Source organism: Megascapheus bottae, chromosome 25 (assembly GCF_031878675.1).
Source record: "Megascapheus bottae isolate mThoBot1 chromosome 25, mThoBot2.hap1, whole genome shotgun sequence".
In the NCBI taxonomy this organism is placed as follows: Eukaryota; Metazoa; Chordata; class Mammalia; order Rodentia; family Geomyidae; genus Megascapheus; species Megascapheus bottae.
The window spans coordinates 52,241-72,261 of NC_143533.1; the positions used below are offsets into that span (position 1 = coordinate 52,241).

Below are 20,021 nucleotides of genomic sequence, written 5' to 3' on the forward strand. Positions count from 1 at the left end.
AAAAATAGTTATTTTGTACCACAGGGAGGTATAAAGCAGTGCAAATAAGGAAAAGGTTGAACATATTTTCATGGTGTGTCTTTCTATAATGCTTCAATTTATAAACCCTGAGTGAGAATTATTACTTGGGCAAAAAATCCAAAAAGTTAAAAACTAACAAATTATTTAAATAGAATAGACACAATAAATATCCTACTCATAAAAGCACAAATGTGAATATATTCCTTTTCATAATAATAAATATTTTAGCAGGGATGGAGTCAGTCTCTCAAAAGTTTATTATGGGCTGGAAGTGTGGCTAGTGGTAGAGTGCTTGCCTAGCATGCACAAAGCCCTGGGTTTGATTCCTGTGTGCCACACACACAGAAAAAGCCAGAAGCAGTGCTGTAGTTTAAGAGTAGAGCACTAGGGCCGGGAGTTTGGCCTAGTGGTTAAAGTGCTTGCCTAGCATGCATGAAGACCCGGGTTCGATTCCTTGGTACCACATACATAGAAAAAGCCGGAAGTGGTGCTGAGGCTCAAGTGGTAGAGTTCTAGCCTTGAGAAAGTCTGAGGACAGTGCTCAGGCCCTGAGCTCAAGCCCAGGACTGGCAAAAAAAAAAAAGAGTAGAGTACTAGCCTTGAGGAAAGCTCAATGACAGTGCCCAGGTCCTGAGTTCAAGCCCCATATTATAATGTTTTCTTATTTTTTCATCTTATTAACTAGGTGCTAATCTGTGGGAATTTTAAGGGAATGAAAATTAAGCCTGGCTCTATGGGAAAGGCTTCTCCTGCTTTTGATGTTAAGGTTGGTACACACTCTTTCTAGAAGATTATTTAACAACTCAACCCGTTTCCTAACTATTCCCATAGTCTTGGTGAAATTCCCTATTATTTCCATACATTCATTTCTATTATAAAGATAAAAATTATAAGAAATGTTAGTTTACTAGTCTATTCTTATTTTGCAAACACAATGTACCATGTAGTTCAAAGCATTTTGTAATTATTAACTTATTTCATTTCCAGAAGGAACCTATAGGCATGCTAATATTAAATCCCTTTAACAGATGAGAACAAGAGGTTAAGGAACTCACTCAAGGACACACTTCTAGTAGCTACTTGAGTAAAAATATATTTCTCTAGGAATCTGGTTTTAGTAGTCATACATTTAACTACAGCACCTCTTTGCTTCTTCCAGTGAAGGAGATCAGGACCAAATCATCTAGGACCAAAAGAGGCCCAACTCACAGTGGCCACAGCATTTTCTCCTTGCTTGCTTAACAGTCTCGAGACTGTCTCTGTTTGCTGTGATTACTATTTCCTTATGCTGAGGGAGAATTCTATTCTCTCATCTGCACACACTTTGCACACCATTAAAATTGTGTGGCAGGCATAGTCAAACGATCTTAAGTGAATACACATGCCTTTTAAGGGCAAAAGAGACAGATGTACACAAGATCAATGTTTCCCAAATTCATCTGACTCTAGGATTCTCAAATGTTTATTTGTTTAAACTACTAATTCCCTTCAGTTAAAAGTCTGATAGAAAAGCTTTGGCAAAAAAATATCTAAAGTCTAGGTTTTCAGCAAGACGTGTTACTAAATAAAAACCAGACTGTGAAACTATGTGTTATAAGTGATGTTAATTTTTCTTATGTCTATATTGTCCCAAAAGATATTATCAAAATGTGATTAGCATTGGATGACATAATTTAAGCAACATTTTATTTCTCTATTTCATTTTGGTAGTATGCGTTCAATACTTTATGCAATAAGAACTCAGATAAATAATTTCTCTTAGGAATTTAAGTATACTTAAGACATTTTTAATGATTGCATTCTTATATGGCAATAAAACATGTGAAATTAAAATTTAGATTTTAATGTGAAATTAAATCTAAATTTTAATTTCACATTAAAATGACATACCCTCCAAATAAATTGTTCTATTCTGTTGTAGATTATAGATGAAAATGGCAGTGTTCTACCTCCTGGAAAAGAAGGCGATATTGGGCTTCAAGTTCTACCCAACCAGCCACTTGGTCTTTTTACTCATTATATAGTAAGATACTTATCTTAAACAAAAATCTTCTGTTTATTTATTTCTTAAAAGTAATCCTTGTCCCAATTTCTGACAAACCAGACTCAGGCTAGATATTTGTCTCTTTCTTTAGAGATTCATGGGCCTGAATAATAATCCCCCAGAGAGGGAACTAAATAAACACTTTGTTGCTTGCTAAAAAGCATACAGGACTAGTAGGTTGGAAAACCAAAAAGGTGAAAGAAAGGAAACACTAAAAAGAAGGCAGTTACATATATGTTTTCAATGTCCTTTTTTTAATATATTATTGTTTTGGTTTGATTGTAGGTGTCAACTTGAGATCTTGTCTCAACAATATATAGCCCAGGCTGGCTTAAGACTCATTATCCTTATCTCAGCCTGCAGTGCTAAGATGTAGGTGTAGACTACTATGCTCTGCTTTCCAATGCTCCTCTTAACTATCAAGAAGCACAGCTGATTAGTGCTCTTCCCTCCTCCAGAGGAACTGGAGAAATAACTGGATTAAATGAATTCTGCCTCCTTGCTGTCTGTGAATATATTTTCATCTCTAATCATGGTGGACAAATTAGAACAAAGCTTTTTTCACTATAATAAAGGATCCAGGTCCAGGTCCTCCTCCATTCCTGTTCCTTCTTATGCTAGAGGTATAGACCATTTTTTCTCCTCCTCCTCCTCCTCTTCCCCCTCCTCCTCCTCCTCCTCTTCCTCCCCTTCCCCTTCCCCTTCCCAAACTCTATTTATTTGAATATTTAAAGCTTTAACACATTAAAAGAGTCCTATCCATGATAATGCTATTTGTTTCACAGGATAACCCTTCAAAGACAGCTTCAACTATACGAGGCAATTTCTATATTACTGGAGACAGAGGGTATATGGATGAAGATGGATATTTCTGGTTTGTTGCAAGATCCGATGATATCATATTATCTTCTGGGTAATTTTCTTCTCTGCCTCTGTTAACTAATCAGTGGCACTATAGAGTGAATCTAACTCACCCTTATAAATTCCTGTTGCATTCTTTTCCAGTTACCGAATTGGACCATTTGAAGTAGAAAGTGCCTTGATGGAGCACCCTTCAATTGCAGAATCAGCTGTTGTCAGTAGCCCGGACCCTATCAGAGGAGAAGTAAAATAACTGATTCATCTTAACTTTATGTTTTATTGGCAATCTAATGTATACTTTCCAATAGGAATTTACAGGCTAGGCACTGGTAACTTCCACCTATAATCCTACTTACACAAGAGGGTAGGACCTGAGAAGTACGAGTGAAGGTCAGGCAGATAAATCTGAGAGACTCCAATTTCTAGTTTATCAGTAAAATGCTAGAAAGTAGGTGTGGCTCAAGTAGTAGAGTGTCAGCCCTGAGCAAAAAAGCTGAGCAAGAGCACAGAGACAAGAGTTCAAGCTTCAGTACTAACACAAAAATAAGTAAAAATACATAAAATAGGACTTCACTGAAACAGAATTACACAAATGTTTCATTTATTAAACATGCTGATCAGATAAAAATCATTTACTAAATACATGTCAGATAGAAATATTTTAGCCAGAAAGAATGGCTATAAGATAAAATAAAAAACATGCTCAGGCCAACAGTGTATCCTAGTAATAGAGTGCTCACCTAGTATGCACAAAGACCTGGGTTCAATTCCTCAGTACCACATACACAGAAAATACTGGAATTGGTGCTGTGATTCAAAGGCAGAGCGCTAGCCTTGAGAAAACTCAAGGACTGTGCTTAGGCCCTGAGTTCAAGCCCCAGGACTTGAGTAAAAAGGAAAACAGGAAGGAAGGAAGGAAGGAAGGAAGGAAGGAAGGAAGGAAGGAAGGAAGGAAGGAAGGAAGGAAGGCAGGCAGGCAGGCAGACATGCTAGAAAAAATATTAATCTTTTCTAAGGAGGGCTAGGGCATAAATGGAATGAATGTCAATTATCCAGTTTCAGATGGCAGCAGGATAGTAGTTAATCCAGGTTTGGAAGCCAGATGTGGCCTTGGTATTGCTGAAGAGAAAGGTCTGACATCAGTGTCAGGAATAGGAACAATATCAGAAGAATAGAGGCAACTATGAGCAAGTAGGGAAAGCAAATGAATACAAAGTTTCAGAAAATAAGCAAAGAACAAGATAAGAGATTTGAAAGCTTACTACTCTTCTTGGAGCTGACCACATGGTATCCTTTGGGCTAAAAGCTGTCATTGCCATTCTTCAAGCCACTCTTATCAGGTCAGACTCCTTTCCTGGGATTTACCTGGGCATTTCCAATATAACTCCAAGGTTTGCCTGGAGCGACACTATCTTCCCACAAGTATTTTGTCAATACATCTTCCTTCTACTACTGAACAAAGTTTTACAGATGAGATGGATATTAACACAAGTCCAGAATTTTTTTCTTTTTTTTTCTTGCCAGTGCTGGGGCTTGAACTCAGGGCCTAAACACTGTCCTTGAGCTGCTTTTTGCTCAAGGCCAGCACTCTACCACTTGAGCCACAGCACTGCTTCTGTCTTTTTCTATGGATGTGGTACTGAGGAATTGAAGCTAGGGCTTCCTGCATGCTAGGCAAGCACTCTACCACAAGGCCACTATCTCGGCCCTAAGTCCAGAATTTTCTGTATCATGTAATCAAGCTCCTTATCTCAAATCCTACATGTAGGCCTTGAAAAAGTAGCAGATACAAGACTTATAAAGTATTCAATTTCAGGGATTGGATAGGTTTAATTAACTAAATATTATATTTTCTGGTGCTGGTACTGGAGTTTGAACTTAGAGCCTGGATGCTATACCTTAGCTTTTTAGTTCAAGGCTAGTGCTCTACCACTTGAACAACAGCTCCACTTCTAGTTTGTGGTTAATTGGAGATTGGTCTCATGGATTTTTCTGCCCAGGCTGGCTTGGAACTGTGATCTTCATCTTCAGCCTTCTCTCTAGTTAGGATTATAGACATGAGCCACCAGCACCAAGCCCAAAATTGTTTTGGACGTGGAACAATGACTGGTATTTACTAGTTTGGGAAGTTTCTAAGATGAAAACTCCTATTTACTGTAAAAGGGAATATTCCAGATAAATGAGAGCAAGAAACAGAGCAGTTGACCAAATTTTAATAGTTTTTTTTTTCCACTGAACTCCACTGTTGGATTTCATTAGTCTCAGCAATTCCCCTATTTCCCTGTTATAATCAATTTTAGACAATGCTTACTTGGGAAAGGATGGTTGTGGAGCATTTAGGACAAGAGTTGGTTTGGCAGTCATCACATATTCCAGTATGATAGAATAAAGACCTGTATTACTTTCCTCATAGCACTGGGTTTTTTGTTTGTGGCTAAGATTAGCTAAAGTAAGGAAAAAAGTTTGACCACTTTCCAAACAGTGGTAGACTGGAACAGTTTCTGGCAGAAGATCCAAGTGGATGTCTAAAAAACAAGAGGCCCATGAAAAAAATGTCCTTGGGCTCCTTTCTTTCTGGTGGCAGGTATACTCTAGCTGGGTTGAATCCTCCAAATTAGGTCTTGCTTGCTAGGTCTTTCTAGAAGAACTGGTCAAAAACTGACAACTTCTTACTATGTAGCTCAAGCTGAACTAATCTTAGGATCCTTTTGCCACTGCCAGCCAAAGTGCTAAGATTAAAGAAGTATACCACCACACTTCTTTAAAACGTCTCAGTAGAGATGAAGAAATAGATGAGGTTTTTTAAATTGTTATTTCTTAAAATAATACTTATATTTTAAATGTTTTAAAATTTAAATGTGAAATAGAGAGCTAAGCAATATCTGTTGAGATTACTAGGTTCTTAAGTTTACTGGATCACATACTTCTAAGAAAAAGGCTATAGGTCTTGGACTTAACATTTATGACTAGCACTTACTTGAAATGGGGTTGGGTAACTGAAGGAACTTATTTAATTTTAAATAATTTAGTTTAAATAGTCACATGTTGCTTAGGGGAGGTTACCCATATATTGAATGACACAATCACAGGCTCTTTAAAAGCTCATGCATGGATTTTTAAAATATTTTTATTGTAATTAATAAAAGGGTTACATGATATTTGCCAGATAGAAGGTGCATTAATTCACATACATTGATACCCTTTCACATGTCTTGGTACCCATTACCCTTCCCCCCCACCCACTACCCACCCCCTGTCTTGGTTTTCCCCCCTTCCCTATCAAGTTTCAGATAACCAAATACAAATAAATTCAATATATCAGATAATAAAGTGAGATACTGTAACAATATGAGATACCTAAGGGACAGCAAAGGAGATGAGAGACAACATAGTACATTAAGGACAACAATTATTCGTTATATGGCTTTTGTTTCAATATCCTGGAGGTCCTTTCAATTAGCTTCATACTATATGGCCTTATGTATCAAGGTTTTGCTCTTGCAGATCTCTGCTAGTAGAGCCCAAGGTTTCTACTGATTATGACAAATGAGGGAAACCATTGAGCCTAAGTTCCTTTGAGTCTGGCTTACTTCACTTAAAATGATTTTTTCTAAGTCTTTCCATTTCCTAACAAATGGGTTGATGTCGTTTTTTTCTGACAGCAGCATAGAATTCCATTGTGTACAAATACCACAACTTGTTGATCCACTCATCAACTGAGGGACATCTAGGTTGGTTCCATATCTTTGCTATGGTGAATAATGCTGCAATGAACCTTGTTGTGCTAGTGGATTTAGTATGCCCTAGATTCTGGACGGTTGGGTAAATGCCAAGTAGTGGAATTGCTGGGTCATAGGGGAGTTCTATGTTTAGCCTTTTGAGGCACTGCCATACTGCTTTCCATAGTGGTTGAATGAGTTTGCACTCCCACCAACAGTGTAGTAGTGATCCCTCCTGGCCATATCCCCTCCAGCATCTGTTATTATTCGTTTTCCTGATCCTGGCCATTCTAACTGGAGTGAGGTGGAATCTTAGAGTTGTTTTGATTTGTCATGGATGGATTTTTACGGGGAAATAAAGTTAGGCACTGGTAGTTCACACCTGTAATTCTACCTACTCAGGAGGCTGAGATCTGGAGGATCAGTTTAGAGCCAGCCTGGACAGAAAAGTCTGAAAGATTTCATCTTCAAACAACCATCAAAGCTGGTTAGAGATGTAGCTCAGGTGGTAAAGTAAGCCAAGAAGTCCTCAGCTTGGACAGGAAAAACCTCAAATTCCCTAATTCTTTATACTTTTACTGCTATATGTACAGACTACTATTTTGAAGAGTTATTATGTGCCACGTATTATTCTAAGGTACTTATTTAATCCTCACAACTTCTTTTAGAGAAAAGAAACTAAGACCTTGCTCAAAATTATACACAAAACTGTGACCTGAGTCCAAGTTGTCTGACTTCAGAATTCATACCTTTACCCATGAGGCTAGGTTGTTTTCCTTGTTATTTTTTCTGTAGTGTTTTAGAAACATAAGGCAGACTTTATTCATAGTATACATGTCATCAACATGTGAAAGTGATTGCAAAATTGAGAAAGCAATTTGTGTTTGAGCAAAAGGATCAATTTTATTTTTTAAATTTATTTTTGCCATCACTGAGGCTTGAGCTAAAGGCACTCGTTGACCACTTTGAGCACACCTCCACTTTTGGTTTTTGGCTTGTTATTTGGAGATAAAAGTCTTGGAGGGCTTGGAGTGTGGCCTAGTGGTAGAATGTTCACCTAGCATGCATGAAGCCCTGGGTTTGTTTCCTCTGAACCATATACATAGAGAAAGCCAGAACTGGTACTGGGGCTCAAGTGGTAGAGTGCTAGCCTTAAGAATGCCCAAGGACAGTGCCCGGGTCCTGAGGTCAAGACCCCTCACTCTCTCTCCCCCCAAAAATCTTAGATTTGTCTTCTACATAGAAAAAGCTGGAGCCGGGCACAGTGGTTCACGCCTGTAATCCTAGCTACTCAGGAGGCTGAGATCTGAGGATCAAGGCTCAAAGCCAGCCCAGACACAAAAGGACCTGAGACTTACCTCCAATTAACCTCTGGAAAATGGGAAATGGCGCTTGGCTCAAGGGTAGGGCAGTAGCCTTGAAGAACTCAGGGACAGTGCCCAGGCCGAGTTCAAGCCCCATGACCTGCCCCCTCCCCCCCACAAAAAAAAAGGAAAAAGAAAAAGCTGGATGTGGTGCCGTGGCTCAAATGGTAGAGCTCTAGCCTTGAGAAAGCCCAAAGGCAGTGCTCAGGCCCTGAGCTCAAGCTCCAGGACTGGCAAAAATAAAATAAAATAATAAAATAAAAAGGCAGGAAAATAAGTTTTAAAAATGGCTGAGGACATAGTTCAAGTAGTAAAGCAACTGCATAATAAGCATGACAACCATAACTCAAACCCTGGTAGCACCTGTTTGGGGTGGAAAGAGAGTTAATGTTCTTAGTGAGTTGATTATCTTCAACAAAGATAAGATAAATCCAGTGTGACTATAGTTTATGAAGACAATGCTATGAATAGGGTCATGAATCTGCTCAGAAAGCAGATTTTAGAGCAACACATTGGTGGTGCAGGCATACAATTGTAGCTACTCACTCAGGAGGCTGAGATCTGAGGAGACTCTCAGTTCAAAGCCAGCCTGGGTAGAAAAATCTGAGACTCCTCCAAATAACCAGAAAAAAAAAGCCAAAAGCAGAGGAGCATGCCAGCCATAAGTAAAAGAGAAAACCAGGAACTCAAGGCTCTCAACTGTAACTAGGTCTAAAATATACTTTATCACAAATTATACAGGAATTTAGGCATTCACACACCAAAGGAAGATACCCTTTGGAGAGAAACACGAAGGTAAAATGCCTATGTGCAACTGATTCCAGAAAATACTTATCACTGGTTGCTCATGGCCCATACCTGTAATCCAAGCTACACAAGAGGCTAAGATCTGATGATCAAAGTTCAAAGCCAGCCAGGGCAGGAAAGCTGTGATATTTTTATCTAATAAATCACAGCAAAAGGAGGAAATGGTACTGTGGCTTAGGTGGTAGAGCACTACTCTTGAGCAAAAAGCTCAGGGACAGCACCCCAAGCCCAGTTTAAGAACCAGAACGAGCAAAAATGAATGAATAAATAAATAAATAAGTCAAAATTAACTCCAGCAAACAGAAACAACAGGTGGTTTTCCTTCTTGCGCTTTTTATTTTGTCTTGTTTATCTGTTTTTGTGAGGGTAAAATGTGACACAGAAATGGATGAAGGGTAAACAATGCAGCTGTAGTTACTCACTAGACACTATGTGGAAAATGGACTACACAACATGTGAGTGGAGATGAGCAGGGGAAAATGGACAGAGCAAGGGAAGCGGTGATATTGTCCAAAAAGAAATGTACTCTTGGGCCGGGAATGTGGCCTAGTGATACTGTGCTCGCCCAGCATGCACGAAGCTCTGGGATCAATTCCCCAGAACCACATACACAGAAAAGCTGGAAGTGTTGTCGTGGCTCAAGTGGCAGAGTGCTAGCCTTGAGCAAAAAGTGTCCAAGGACAGTGCCTCGGCCCTGAGTTCAAGCCCCAGGACTGGCAAAAAAAAAAAAAGAAAAAAAAAAGAAATGTACTCTTTACCTGACTTATGTAACTGTAACCCCCCTGCACATCACCTTTATTTTATTTTTTTAGAAGAAATGAATTTTATTTTTTTATTGTAATTAGTAAAAGGGTTACATGATATTTGCCAGATAGAAGGTGCATTAATTCACATACACTGATACCCTTTCACATGTCTTGGTACCCATTTCCCTCCCCCCCACCCCCCACCCGTCTTGGTTTTCCCCCCTTCCCTATCAAATTTCAAATATCCAAATACAAATAAATTCAGTATATCAGATAACAAAGTGAGATACTATAACAATATGAGATAACCAAGGGACAGCAAAGGAGATGAGAGACAACATAGTATATTAAGGATGCACATCACCTTTATATTAACAAAAAAAGCTGGGTATGTAGCCTAGTGCTAGAGTACTTGCCGTGTGCATGAAGAACTGGGCTTGATTCCTCAGTACCACATAAACAGAAAAAGCTGGAAGTGGCACTGTGGCTCATATGGTAGAGTGCTAGCCGTGAGCAAAAGTAGCTCAGGGACAGTGCCCAGGCCCTGAGTTCAAGCCCTGGGGCTGGCATGTGTTTGTGCGTACATGCAATCACATCCCCCAACACACATCATATTTTTATCTAGGTACTACTAAAGAGGTTGAGATCCAGAGGACTGCAGTTCAAGGACAGCCTGAGTAGAACAGTCAGAAAGTCCACCTCCAAAATAATTAGCAAAATGCTAGGATACAGGGGTGGCTCAAATGGTAGAGTGCCAGCCACAAGCAAGCCAAGTAAGTGTAAGGCTTAGTACCAGCAAAAAGACAAAATTAAAAAGATCACAGGAGTGGGATTCATCGTTACTAAACTTCTTGGTTTACCTAACTAGGCATGTAGATCTTCAGGTAGAAAAAAACAAGCAAAATATACTAAAACAGAAAAAAACACAACTCATGTCTGATATTTTAAATATTTATTTTAGGTAGTAAAGGCTTTTATTGTTCTGAATCCTGATTACAAGTCACAAGATCAAGAGCAGCTAAAACTGGAGATCCAGGAGCATGTAAAAAAGACCACAGCACCTTACAAATATCCCAGAAAGGTATGCAGATCCTAATGATGATTAATATTTATTTAGTGTTTTGGAAGTTTTTCAGCTATTTTCTTCTTTTTAATTAAGTTTCCTCAAATACACTACACAAATTATTCCAAAAATAGAGAGATGGATATGAAATAAGAAAGTTTTTAGGTTTACATGAAGCCCCTCAATTAATTTGTTTGGTAATTTGGATCACTGGGATTACAATAATCACTAAAAATTAAGAAAAATCTCAATAATACCTCTCACCAATGAGTATATTACACTACTTACTATATGATCAGCCTTCAAAATCGCAAGTTTCTAGACTAATTTTCATCTCCTTGATAACAACAGATAGAATTTATTGAAGAGCTGCCAAAGACTGTCAGTGGGAAGATAAAAAGAAGTGAACTGAGGAAGAAAGAATGGAAAACAACATGAATTCATTCCATCAGTAATCCCAGATTCTATAACATCTGTAGAAACCACAAAATTATGAAGAGGTCACAGAAATGTTGAAACACTTCTAAACTGTCCATTTTAAAAATATTTTGACAACAGAGGCTGAATTTGTAAATCAGTACCCAGTAAATAGTTTTGGCTTAGTGTCAATGTTCCTGTAGTTTTGGTGACAAAAAAAAAAAAAAAAAGAATTCATCAGTCACAGAGGAAATTTTTTGGTGGTGGGGGGTATTAGGGCTTGAACTAAGAGCTTCATGCTTACTGTCAGGTTCTTTCTCACTTGAGCCATACCTTTTTGCTCTGGTGATTTGACAGGGTCTTCAGTTTTTTCCCTGGACTGTTCTGGACAATAATATTCCTATTTTCCTTCCCACTCTCATTGGGAGAGAAGGCACGGCCATCCTATCTAGCCTTTTCAGTTGAGATGGGGTGTAAAAAGCTTTTTTGTGCTGACTTATAATCATAATTCTCCCAATTGCAGTACACCCCTGCCCACTCATGCCAAGCTACTGGTTAAGATTGAGATCTTAAGACCTTTATGCCCAGCTGGCCTACTGTCTTCCCAATCTCTACCTTCCAATGAGCCACGAGCAGCCAGCCTAGAGTAGTAAAATCTAGAACACAGAAGCAATTTCCAAATCAAATCTCTGATCTATTTTTTTTTACCTTAATTGAATAGTTCAAGTATGCTGATAAACAAATCAGAACTATCTTTAAGCCTTGAAATAAAACTTAATACAAGTTTTTAGAAAAATAAACAATCTCATAAGATTATAATTCTCAAACTATATTCCCGAAAATAGGGATTTTTTTGGGGGGGAAGGGAGGTCATGGGGCTTGAACTCAGCCTGGTGTTGTCCCAGAGCTCTTCAGCCCAAGGATAACCACCCTACCTTTGAGCCAAGCCCCTTTCCCATTTTCTAGAGGTTAATTGGAGATAAGAGTCTCAGGTTCTTTTGTGCCTGGGCTGGCTTTGAACCTTGATCCTCAGATCTCAATCTCCTGAGTAGCTAGGATTACAGGCATGAGCCTCTAGGCCTGGCTTGAAAATAGGGATTTTTTTTTTAATTCATCAAATTTTCATCAAAAATTTTAAAATCTGCTTCAAGGTTAACTAGAAAAGATATCATTCACTACTACTGCTTAATTATATTTAACCTATTAAATAACAGTTCACAGAAATATTTTATTTGTGGTTCTTCAAAACAAGGATAATAAATTCATCAAACAATGTATAAAATATAAGTCAAATTATGGAAGGTGTTATCAGAAAATTCACGTTTGGAAATTTAAAGGAACAATTAGGCTTCATATGTACAAATAAAAGACAATTGATAAATAATTTGGTGCAGTTGTTTTCTCTTTTTAGTTTGTATGTACACATAGAGCTCACTTATGCTGTCTCTATAACATATAACCCTATACTTTTTATCTTTCCTGTGCTAAAAGTCACATGGAAATTATATGAAAAGTAAAAATATACTTCAGATGTAAGGACATTTTATCAGTTTCTCATTGAAGGCCTGAGTCTCAAAGAATTGTTAGTAGAAAAACTTAGATTCCTATCATGAATATATCTTGTTTCTGGAGAATTAAAAGTAAGTCCCTTTGCGGAATGAGTTAGAATAATGCTGTTGGCTCTTTCCTTTTGAAGTGCTTGTTCCCATTTAAAATAACCACAACACTTCCTATTTTCTCGGTATTTCCCAACAGGGCAACAATAGAAGACTTTTCCGTGGTTTGGTCCATTATTAGAAACAACAAGTCTCTTAGATCTTCGGCCACACTTGCATAAGGGAGGTGTCATTTTTGTGCTCTTCCAAGGCTCTTGTACATTAACTATAGATGTTAACATAGAAGGGAGAATCTTCCGGGAAGAACTTCTTATATCAGATGATACAGACTTTTCTTCATGAATAGTGAAAGTCTGTTTTTTTGCTGGTGGAAAAATTGGCAAACTAGATGAGTTCCTTTTAGTGCTACCTAAAAGAAGAGCATGTTTTCTCAAAACCAAAGGATGTGATACACTGGTGTTAACATTATTGAAGGAACATGATTTGTGTTCAGGTAATTTAAAGGCGGAAACATCTGAATCTAAATGTTTGGCTTCTTTTACATTATAAATAGTAGTGTGAGGGCTCTTGTATACAACAGACTTTTTTTCAGGAGTTTCTTCCACATTTCTGGAGTTTTCATGATTTAACATTTCTGATTCACTTAAATCCATTGGCCTTTCTCCAGAATTAAATGAAACATCTACATTTGTATCATCAGTTGGAGGCGTACAATCTTTATTTTGCTCAGGCTGAGATGCTGGTAATAAAACTGCATCTTCCCAATCAACCAACATAGGTAAACAGTCAAGAGCAGAACTAATTTCCGCATCAGAAACATGATTAACAGATGGAACAGTAGTGGTAACAAGTACCAATTCAGAACCTAACGTGGAAGAATTAGCTTTGGCATTAAATGCAAAATGGTCACTTCTTCTTTGCTTCTGCATGTAGAGAGGTGGATTCAAGGCTGGAGATGATAATTGTCCCAGAGAAACGGAGGGTTTAGTATTACAAAGAAATAAGCAACTTTTGACATTTTGAAAATCTCCTTTTTTATCACTCTTCAGTTGTAACTGATCCTTCTGTGCCTTTATAGGGGAATTCACACAAACTGAGCTCATTTGAACTTTTTCATTCATTGTATTTTTAGTATCTTTTTCATATATGCTAGGACCATGGGTGCTAATGTTGGAAGTAGATGTTTCTTCAACTTGATTTATATTGACATTTCTGGCCGAAATGTTGGAATTCCTCTTAGTAGGAACCTATGATTCCATAGACAAATCCAACAACTTTAGAAATTCTGCATTTATCATTTCTTCCATAGACATATGACAAAAAGAAAAATGTCATTTGTTTTTAATGATTGTGCACATGAAATCCAAATTTCATATTATGGGGTTTGAGATGAGAGAATAAAGAGAGAAGACACCACTAACCTTATGGATCGTCCTTGTAATTTTCATCAGACAGCCATCCCTGATCATTTTCCAAGCAAGAAGAGCAGTATTCCGAGAATCATCTAACCCTAAGGAAATGGACATAGAACACTGAATTTAGTAGTGCTAAGTATAAAAACTAAAATAAAAAAAAAGAAAAATAGCACTTCCTAAGTAGAAGTTGAAGCACATATATGTTCACCAACTAATTTCAATCACAATAAATTGGTCTGTGAGAAGCAATTGGAGCATTCTCAATGGAAGATAAAACCTCCCATCTTTAGAGAAGGGTGTGAAAAATTGTTATACAGTACCCAAAAATGTAACCTGAATTCTGTATGGCCATAATTTTTCAGTAGTCTTGTTCAGTTTCTTTTCTTTTTTCTTTCAATAGTTCACTGAATTTTTTGAGTACTTGTTTAACTTCCATTTGATTTGGTTTTCATTTGATTTGCTTAGAAAACCACTAGATGGCAGTCTTTTATCTTAAATAATGCATGCATGACCTAATAATTGTGAAAATCAGAAATAATATGAACTGAACAGATTACAGGATTTTTTTTAATGGAGAGAAAAATGCTCACAGACTTTACTGCCTTGGCTGTGCTCTTCAGATCCCAACCGCCTGATTAGCTGGCATTACAAGCATGAGTCACTAACTTCCAGTAGTAGTTTTTGTTTGTTTGTTTGTTTGTTTACTGAAGGATATCCTTTATTAATGGGATTACCAAAAAAATAAGATCCATATAAAAAATTTCACAAGAGTCAAATGAGTTATATGGTAAAATGATTCATAATAAAATGAAATTTTGTACCTTTTGTACACAAAACCTGACTTATAGAATTGGAAACTCTTTGTATAACTACTTAATTTCTTTAAAAAAAAATGTATTGTATGGTTGAGAATGTGGTTTAGGGCTAAGAGTGTTTGCATAGCATGCAAGCATGAAATCCTGGATTCCATTCCTCAGTACCACATAAACAGAAAAAGCCAGAAATGACAGTGCGACTCAAGTGGTAGAATATTAGCCTTGAGCAAAAGATGCTCAGGGACAGAGCCAAGGTCTTGAGTTCAAGCCCTAGGACTAGAAAAATAAATGAAACCCTGAGTTCAAACTGACTAATGTCAACAAATAATAAATCAATGAGTAAAATGTTTCTTTCCCATAGTACTTAAAACTTACTACAAAAAAGTTTTTAGCTGAGCACCAGTGACTTATGCCTATAATCCTAGGTATTCAGGAGGCTCTGATCTGAGGATCGTAGTTCAAAGCAATCTGGGCACTAAAGCCCCTGACACTCATCTCCAATTAACCACCAGAAAACAGGAAGTGGCACTGTGGCTCAAAATGGTAGAGCACTGTCCTTGCACTGAAAGAGTTCAGGGACAGTAGCCAGGCCCTGAGCTCAAGCCCCATGACTGACCAAAAAAAGTTTTTAATTTCTACAAACCAGAATGTTCTCGTCCTGAGAATTCTATTCCCACTTCTTGCAAGGCACCACTTAGTCCTTTTGGTTTTCTCCTGTAGAAAAGCTAATGAAATAGAAGAAATCATACTTAAAAATATAATTAGTATTTAGAAGGGTATGTATTAACCAATCATTTCTCCTGATTCTTAGTTCTATTTGAAATGGGCTTAGTTTATGTGCTATCTTTGAATATTTTTAAGACGTATATTTACATGAACATTCCAAAAGAAAGTATCTTATTTTAAAAAGCCCATATGCATGGGATAAAATGTGAGCATTCTCAATAAAGGAAAGTGAACATACTCCAATTTATCACTCTTACCTTGTAAGTTGCTCTAAGATCAATCCAATAATTTAAAAACAAAGGTTTTAACAGCTGTTTTCTTTTACACTCATTTTCCAGGCAAACTCCCAAGTCCCAGTCTGTATTAAACATTAAAACAGAACAAAGTCAATGACGTCAACATTTTTCATCAACAAACTATGAAAGATGATATAAAATAGAACCGTAGTTTATTAAAAAGTAACATTGGTACTAAGTTTTAAGAACTTCCTTCCGTCCTCCCTCCCTCTTTCATTCCTTCTCTGTTCCTCCCTCCCTTGCTCTTTTCTTCCTTCCTTCCTTTTTTCCTTCCTATCTTTCATGATGGTACTACCATTTGAACTCAGAGCCATGTTACTGACTAGGCAAATGTTCTACCACTTCAGCTATACTCTCAAACACAAGAAGGTATTTCATGAACCTTCAGTAAAATCTATTTAAATTAATAAATTATAATGCCTATATTTTGTATAGTCTATAAAAATATTAATGTACTACAAAAATTTAAAATTAAAGTACTTCATATGCATCTATAAAAGTAGAATAAAACTTATTGAAGTTGTTTGAAAAAGAAAGAGGAAAGATAAAGGAGAATGACAGAGGGGGGTGAATTTGGTCAGCATATATTGTATGCATGTATGGAAAATATAACAACAAAATCACTTTTTACCACCAAAATGGGCTAATAAAATAAATCAATTATTAAAAAAATGAATTTCACAGTGGTAATGCTAGTCTTTTGTGATTTATAAATATGACTCATATTTTTACCTGACCAAGTGACAAATGCACATAATTTTATTTCAGAAGCAGCAGGTTCAGAAACTTCAGTTGCAAATGTAATTTTCTTCTGCTGTTGTATCTTATTGATCCACTTACTGAACTGAGATAAACAAATTTTCAGAGGGGCTCCGTCATCAACTTGAGCCTGGTTAGAGATCCATAAAATATGTATTCAACAATCAAGTTCCATGATAACAAGCATGTATTATAATTATACAACAAATAAGTTCTAATGGGCAGAGTGAATATCTAGTGAAAAGGTAAGTTTAAAAAAAATGAGAGAAATGCTGTAATTAGAATTATAGGAAGGCAAATTAGGCTGATAAATTGTTAAATTTTTACTGACAAAAAAAGAGACAAATTTAAGACATTTAATTTCCATAAAATAAATATGAATCCGCCTCTCTTGTGATCCTAGGGATCAAATTTAGAACATCATGCATACTAGGGAAGCACTCTAACACTCAGTTATTCCCCTTGTACTCATCTTCATGTTCATAAAAATATCCAGCTAATAATGAACAAACCTAATTCCAAGTGCTAGATAGCTTTTTCCTTTTTGAAACCAAATTCTCAACTTAAACATTTGCAGCATACCTGCTTTATGCCTGTCAGTTCCATGCAAAATTCAGAAAGAATAGGATGTTCTTGGGGCTGAACATACGCATGAAATTCAGATTCAATCTCTCCAGTTGATGTGTTTAGCAAGACGGCTGGAAATTCAACTAAATGAAAGAACTATAGTCAGTTAACACTTAAATGACTTAAATGTGGAATGTATGGCTCCAGTGGCTTATGCCCGTTTTCCTAGCTACTTAGGAGGCTAAGATCTGAAGACTGTGGTTTGAAGCCAGCCTGAGGAAGAAAGTCCATGAGACTTTTTTTTTTTTTTGCCTGTTCTGGGTGCTGTCCCTGAGCCTCTATGTGCTCAAGGTTAGTGAACTAACACTTGAGCTTCAGCACCACTTCCTGCCCTGTTTATGTGGTATTAAACCTGGGGCTTGATGCATGCTAGGCAAGCACTCTACCACTTTTCCAGCCCCCCATGAGACTTTTTTTTTTTTTAATCTCCAATTAACCAGCAAAAAGACAGAATGAGAGCTGTGGCTCAACTGGAAGTGTTAGACTTGGGCAAAAAAAAAAAAAAAAAAAAAAGTCCAGGGACAGCACCCAAACCCCAAGGACTAGTATAAAAAAAGTAATTAATTAAAAATTACATATATATATAATATATAAATTAGGGACCAGGAGTATGGCTTAATGATAGAGTGCTTGCCTAGCATTCACAAAGCCAGGTTCCATTCCTTGGTACCTCATACACAGAAAAAAAATGGAACTGGTGCTGTGGTTCAAGACTGTGGCTCAAGTGGTCCAGCACTAGTCTTGAGCAAAAAGTGTCTAAGGACAGTGCTCAGAACCTGGGTAGAAGCCCCAGGATTGACAAAAAAAAAAGAATAAATTAATGCTGTAACCACACTAGTAGTTAAATGCACTATCATAATAGCTTTACTACAGTTTTAAAAACAGAATGACCATACATAGACATAAAAATTTGACTCTATAGACATGTTTTATTACATAGATTAATATGTATCTATGACATACAAACCCTCAGCCTAATTTTAATTATGTTCTAAAATCTAAGTGCCAGTGCTTATATAGATTCCCTTCTCGAATACTTGCTTGCTAAACACGTCATTTGAACTATGATGTAAAAATCAATGTTAATAAATTCTTTAATAATAAAAAAACAGAATGATCAAAGCAATGTGGCCAAGTTATAATAAAGCCATGCCAAAGGATAAATCAAATTACTTAAGCAAGTGTATATCAATTTATATTTCCACACTTAATTATGAAGAGCATAAGGATGCTAAAATGTACTCCACTTTTCTGCAATAATGCTTTTGTTTCTATGCAATTAAGGTTTTATATATATATATATATATATATACACACACACACACAATCTTAAAACAATTATTTTATACAATAACATATTAGGTACTTGGGATTTTTGTTTTTTTTAAATTAGTTTTAAACTAATATTTATAGACATTTTATTTTCTTAAACTGTTGCCTGGTTTACAACTATAAACTTAGAATGATTGATTTACAGCTAGTTTTTGGTCATTGGCAGTGCAGACTTACTTATTTCCTGGCTATTATGTTGCTTCCCATCATTCCAGCATGTAGACTCAAAATCAATGACAATTAAGTAGTCATACAACTGCTCTGCAAAAGATCAGGGTTTCTTATGATTTATTAGTATTGAAAATGCTCAGCTACAATATGAAAGACACAATGTATATTACTTACTGTATTTGCTTCTTCCTAGATTCCCATTTGCTGGTGCAATTGACTTTCTCCTAATTAATCCAAGCTGCCTAAAAGTGTAAAAACCACCCAATATGTTCAATGACCACATTCACATTCCTGTTTGAATAAGCAACCAAAATAATAGCATGAGAAAAATGGCAACACTTCATTACCATACTCAAGGGAAATCAAGTTACATTTTAGGAGGAAAGGACCTGGGTTCTTGGACTGATTGCTATCACGTTTTCATTTTAGTAGGCATTTTCCCTATCATGAGCCTTAAGGTACAAATTTGCTCTTACGTAATTTTGCCTGCTCTTCTTTTTTAAAAGCAATACCAAGAAACTTAAGTAAGCTACTGTAAAGAAAGATGCACTAAAAAGTAAGTCCTTGCTATGTATATAACAGTTTTGAAGCCAGAACAACATAAAACATTAAAAAAAAAAAATCTAGGAAACTTAAAAAAAAAGTAAGTAAAGGGGCCGGTTGTTTGGCCTAGTGGTAGAGTGCTTGCCTAGCATGCACGAAGACCCGGGTTCGATTCCTCGGTATCACATACATAAAAAAAGCTGGAAATGGTCCTGTGCCTCAAGTAGCAGAGCTCTGACACTGGCCAAAGAGAAAAATGAATAAATCAGTAAATAAATGAGACATTCAGAAATCGGTTGCAAGGTAAGCTAGGATAAAAAGGTTCTCCAAGGCAATATATTATGCAAGGCCTAAAACAGGCAGACGCAGGTTCAAGGCCAAGCAGGGGAGAAAGCCATGGTGGAGGGGCGGCCGGGCCTTTCCGCTGAGGCCGCTTTCCCACTCCTACCGCGGATCTCAAGAGCCTGGCGGCCAAAAGTGATCCTTTTGTCTTCCCCCTGCCAGGAACTCCCTTACCGTACCGGGCCAGTCGTTTGGTCGCCATCCCAGACGCGCCGGGTTCTTAGAAATCCAGCACCGTGGCGTCCTCCCAGCACACTTCCGGTCCTTTCAAATACTGGCGCGGCTGAGGGGCGGCGGCGGCAGGGGCGGCGGCGGCAGTCACCTGACAGGTCCTTTG

General features: G+C 37.3%; 2 protein-coding genes across 5 annotated transcripts in view; one reads left to right on the forward strand and one right to left on the reverse strand.

Moving 5' to 3' along the window:
• Positions 1 to 11,214, forward strand: part of Acsm3 (acyl-CoA synthetase medium chain family member 3) — a 30,347-nt gene extending 19,133 nt beyond the window's left edge. Inside the window, exons 9-14 of the mRNA XM_090357809.1 lie at positions 707 to 787; positions 1,943 to 2,044; positions 2,851 to 2,978; positions 3,071 to 3,170; positions 10,524 to 10,643; positions 10,977 to 11,214. Coding sequence (XP_090213935.1) covers positions 707 to 787; positions 1,943 to 2,044; positions 2,851 to 2,978; positions 3,071 to 3,170; positions 10,524 to 10,643; positions 10,977 to 11,063 — 618 coding nt within the window. The 3' untranslated portion in view covers positions 11,064 to 11,214. The remainder of the gene's footprint in view (positions 1 to 706; positions 788 to 1,942; positions 2,045 to 2,850; positions 2,979 to 3,070; positions 3,171 to 10,523; positions 10,644 to 10,976) is intronic.
• Positions 11,215 to 12,250: 1,036 nt separating this feature from the next.
• Positions 12,251 to 20,005, reverse strand: Eri2 (ERI1 exoribonuclease family member 2). 4 transcript variants are annotated; one of them, XM_090357806.1, is made up of 9 exons: positions 19,864 to 20,005; positions 18,974 to 19,041; positions 18,806 to 18,889; positions 17,252 to 17,379; positions 16,643 to 16,799; positions 15,872 to 15,972; positions 15,532 to 15,613; positions 14,080 to 14,168; positions 12,251 to 13,905 (listed from the first exon to the last, which is right to left on the reverse strand). In XM_090357806.1, exons 1-9 carry the CDS (start codon positions 19,884 to 19,886, stop codon positions 12,589 to 12,591), a joined length of 2,049 nt encoding a protein of 682 aa, XP_090213932.1. In that variant the 5' UTR covers positions 19,887 to 20,005; the 3' UTR covers positions 12,251 to 12,588. The 4 variants fall into 4 exon arrangements, with proteins under 4 accessions (XP_090213932.1, XP_090213931.1, XP_090213934.1 ...); XM_090357805.1 differs by having other exon boundaries at positions 18,974 to 19,090; XM_090357808.1 differs by lacking the exon at positions 18,806 to 18,889.
• Positions 20,006 to 20,021: the final 16 nt, after the last annotated feature.

What these genes read in the sequence shown, in the direction of transcription:
- Eri2 (XM_090357805.1), bottom strand. Translation starts at nt 19,082, where the DNA reads ATGTGGTCATTGAACATATTGGGTGGTTTTTACACTTTTAGGCAGCTT. An exon ending in TGCATTTGTCACTTGGTCAG is followed by an intron (nt 15,973 to 16,642) that starts GTAAAAATATGA and finishes TGTTTAATACAG; the next exon opens with ACTGGGACTTGGGAGTTTGC. An exon ending in TTACAAGGACGATCCATAAG is followed by an intron (nt 13,906 to 14,079) that starts GTTAGTGGTGTC and finishes ATGGAATCATAG; the next exon opens with GTTCCTACTAAGAGGAATTC.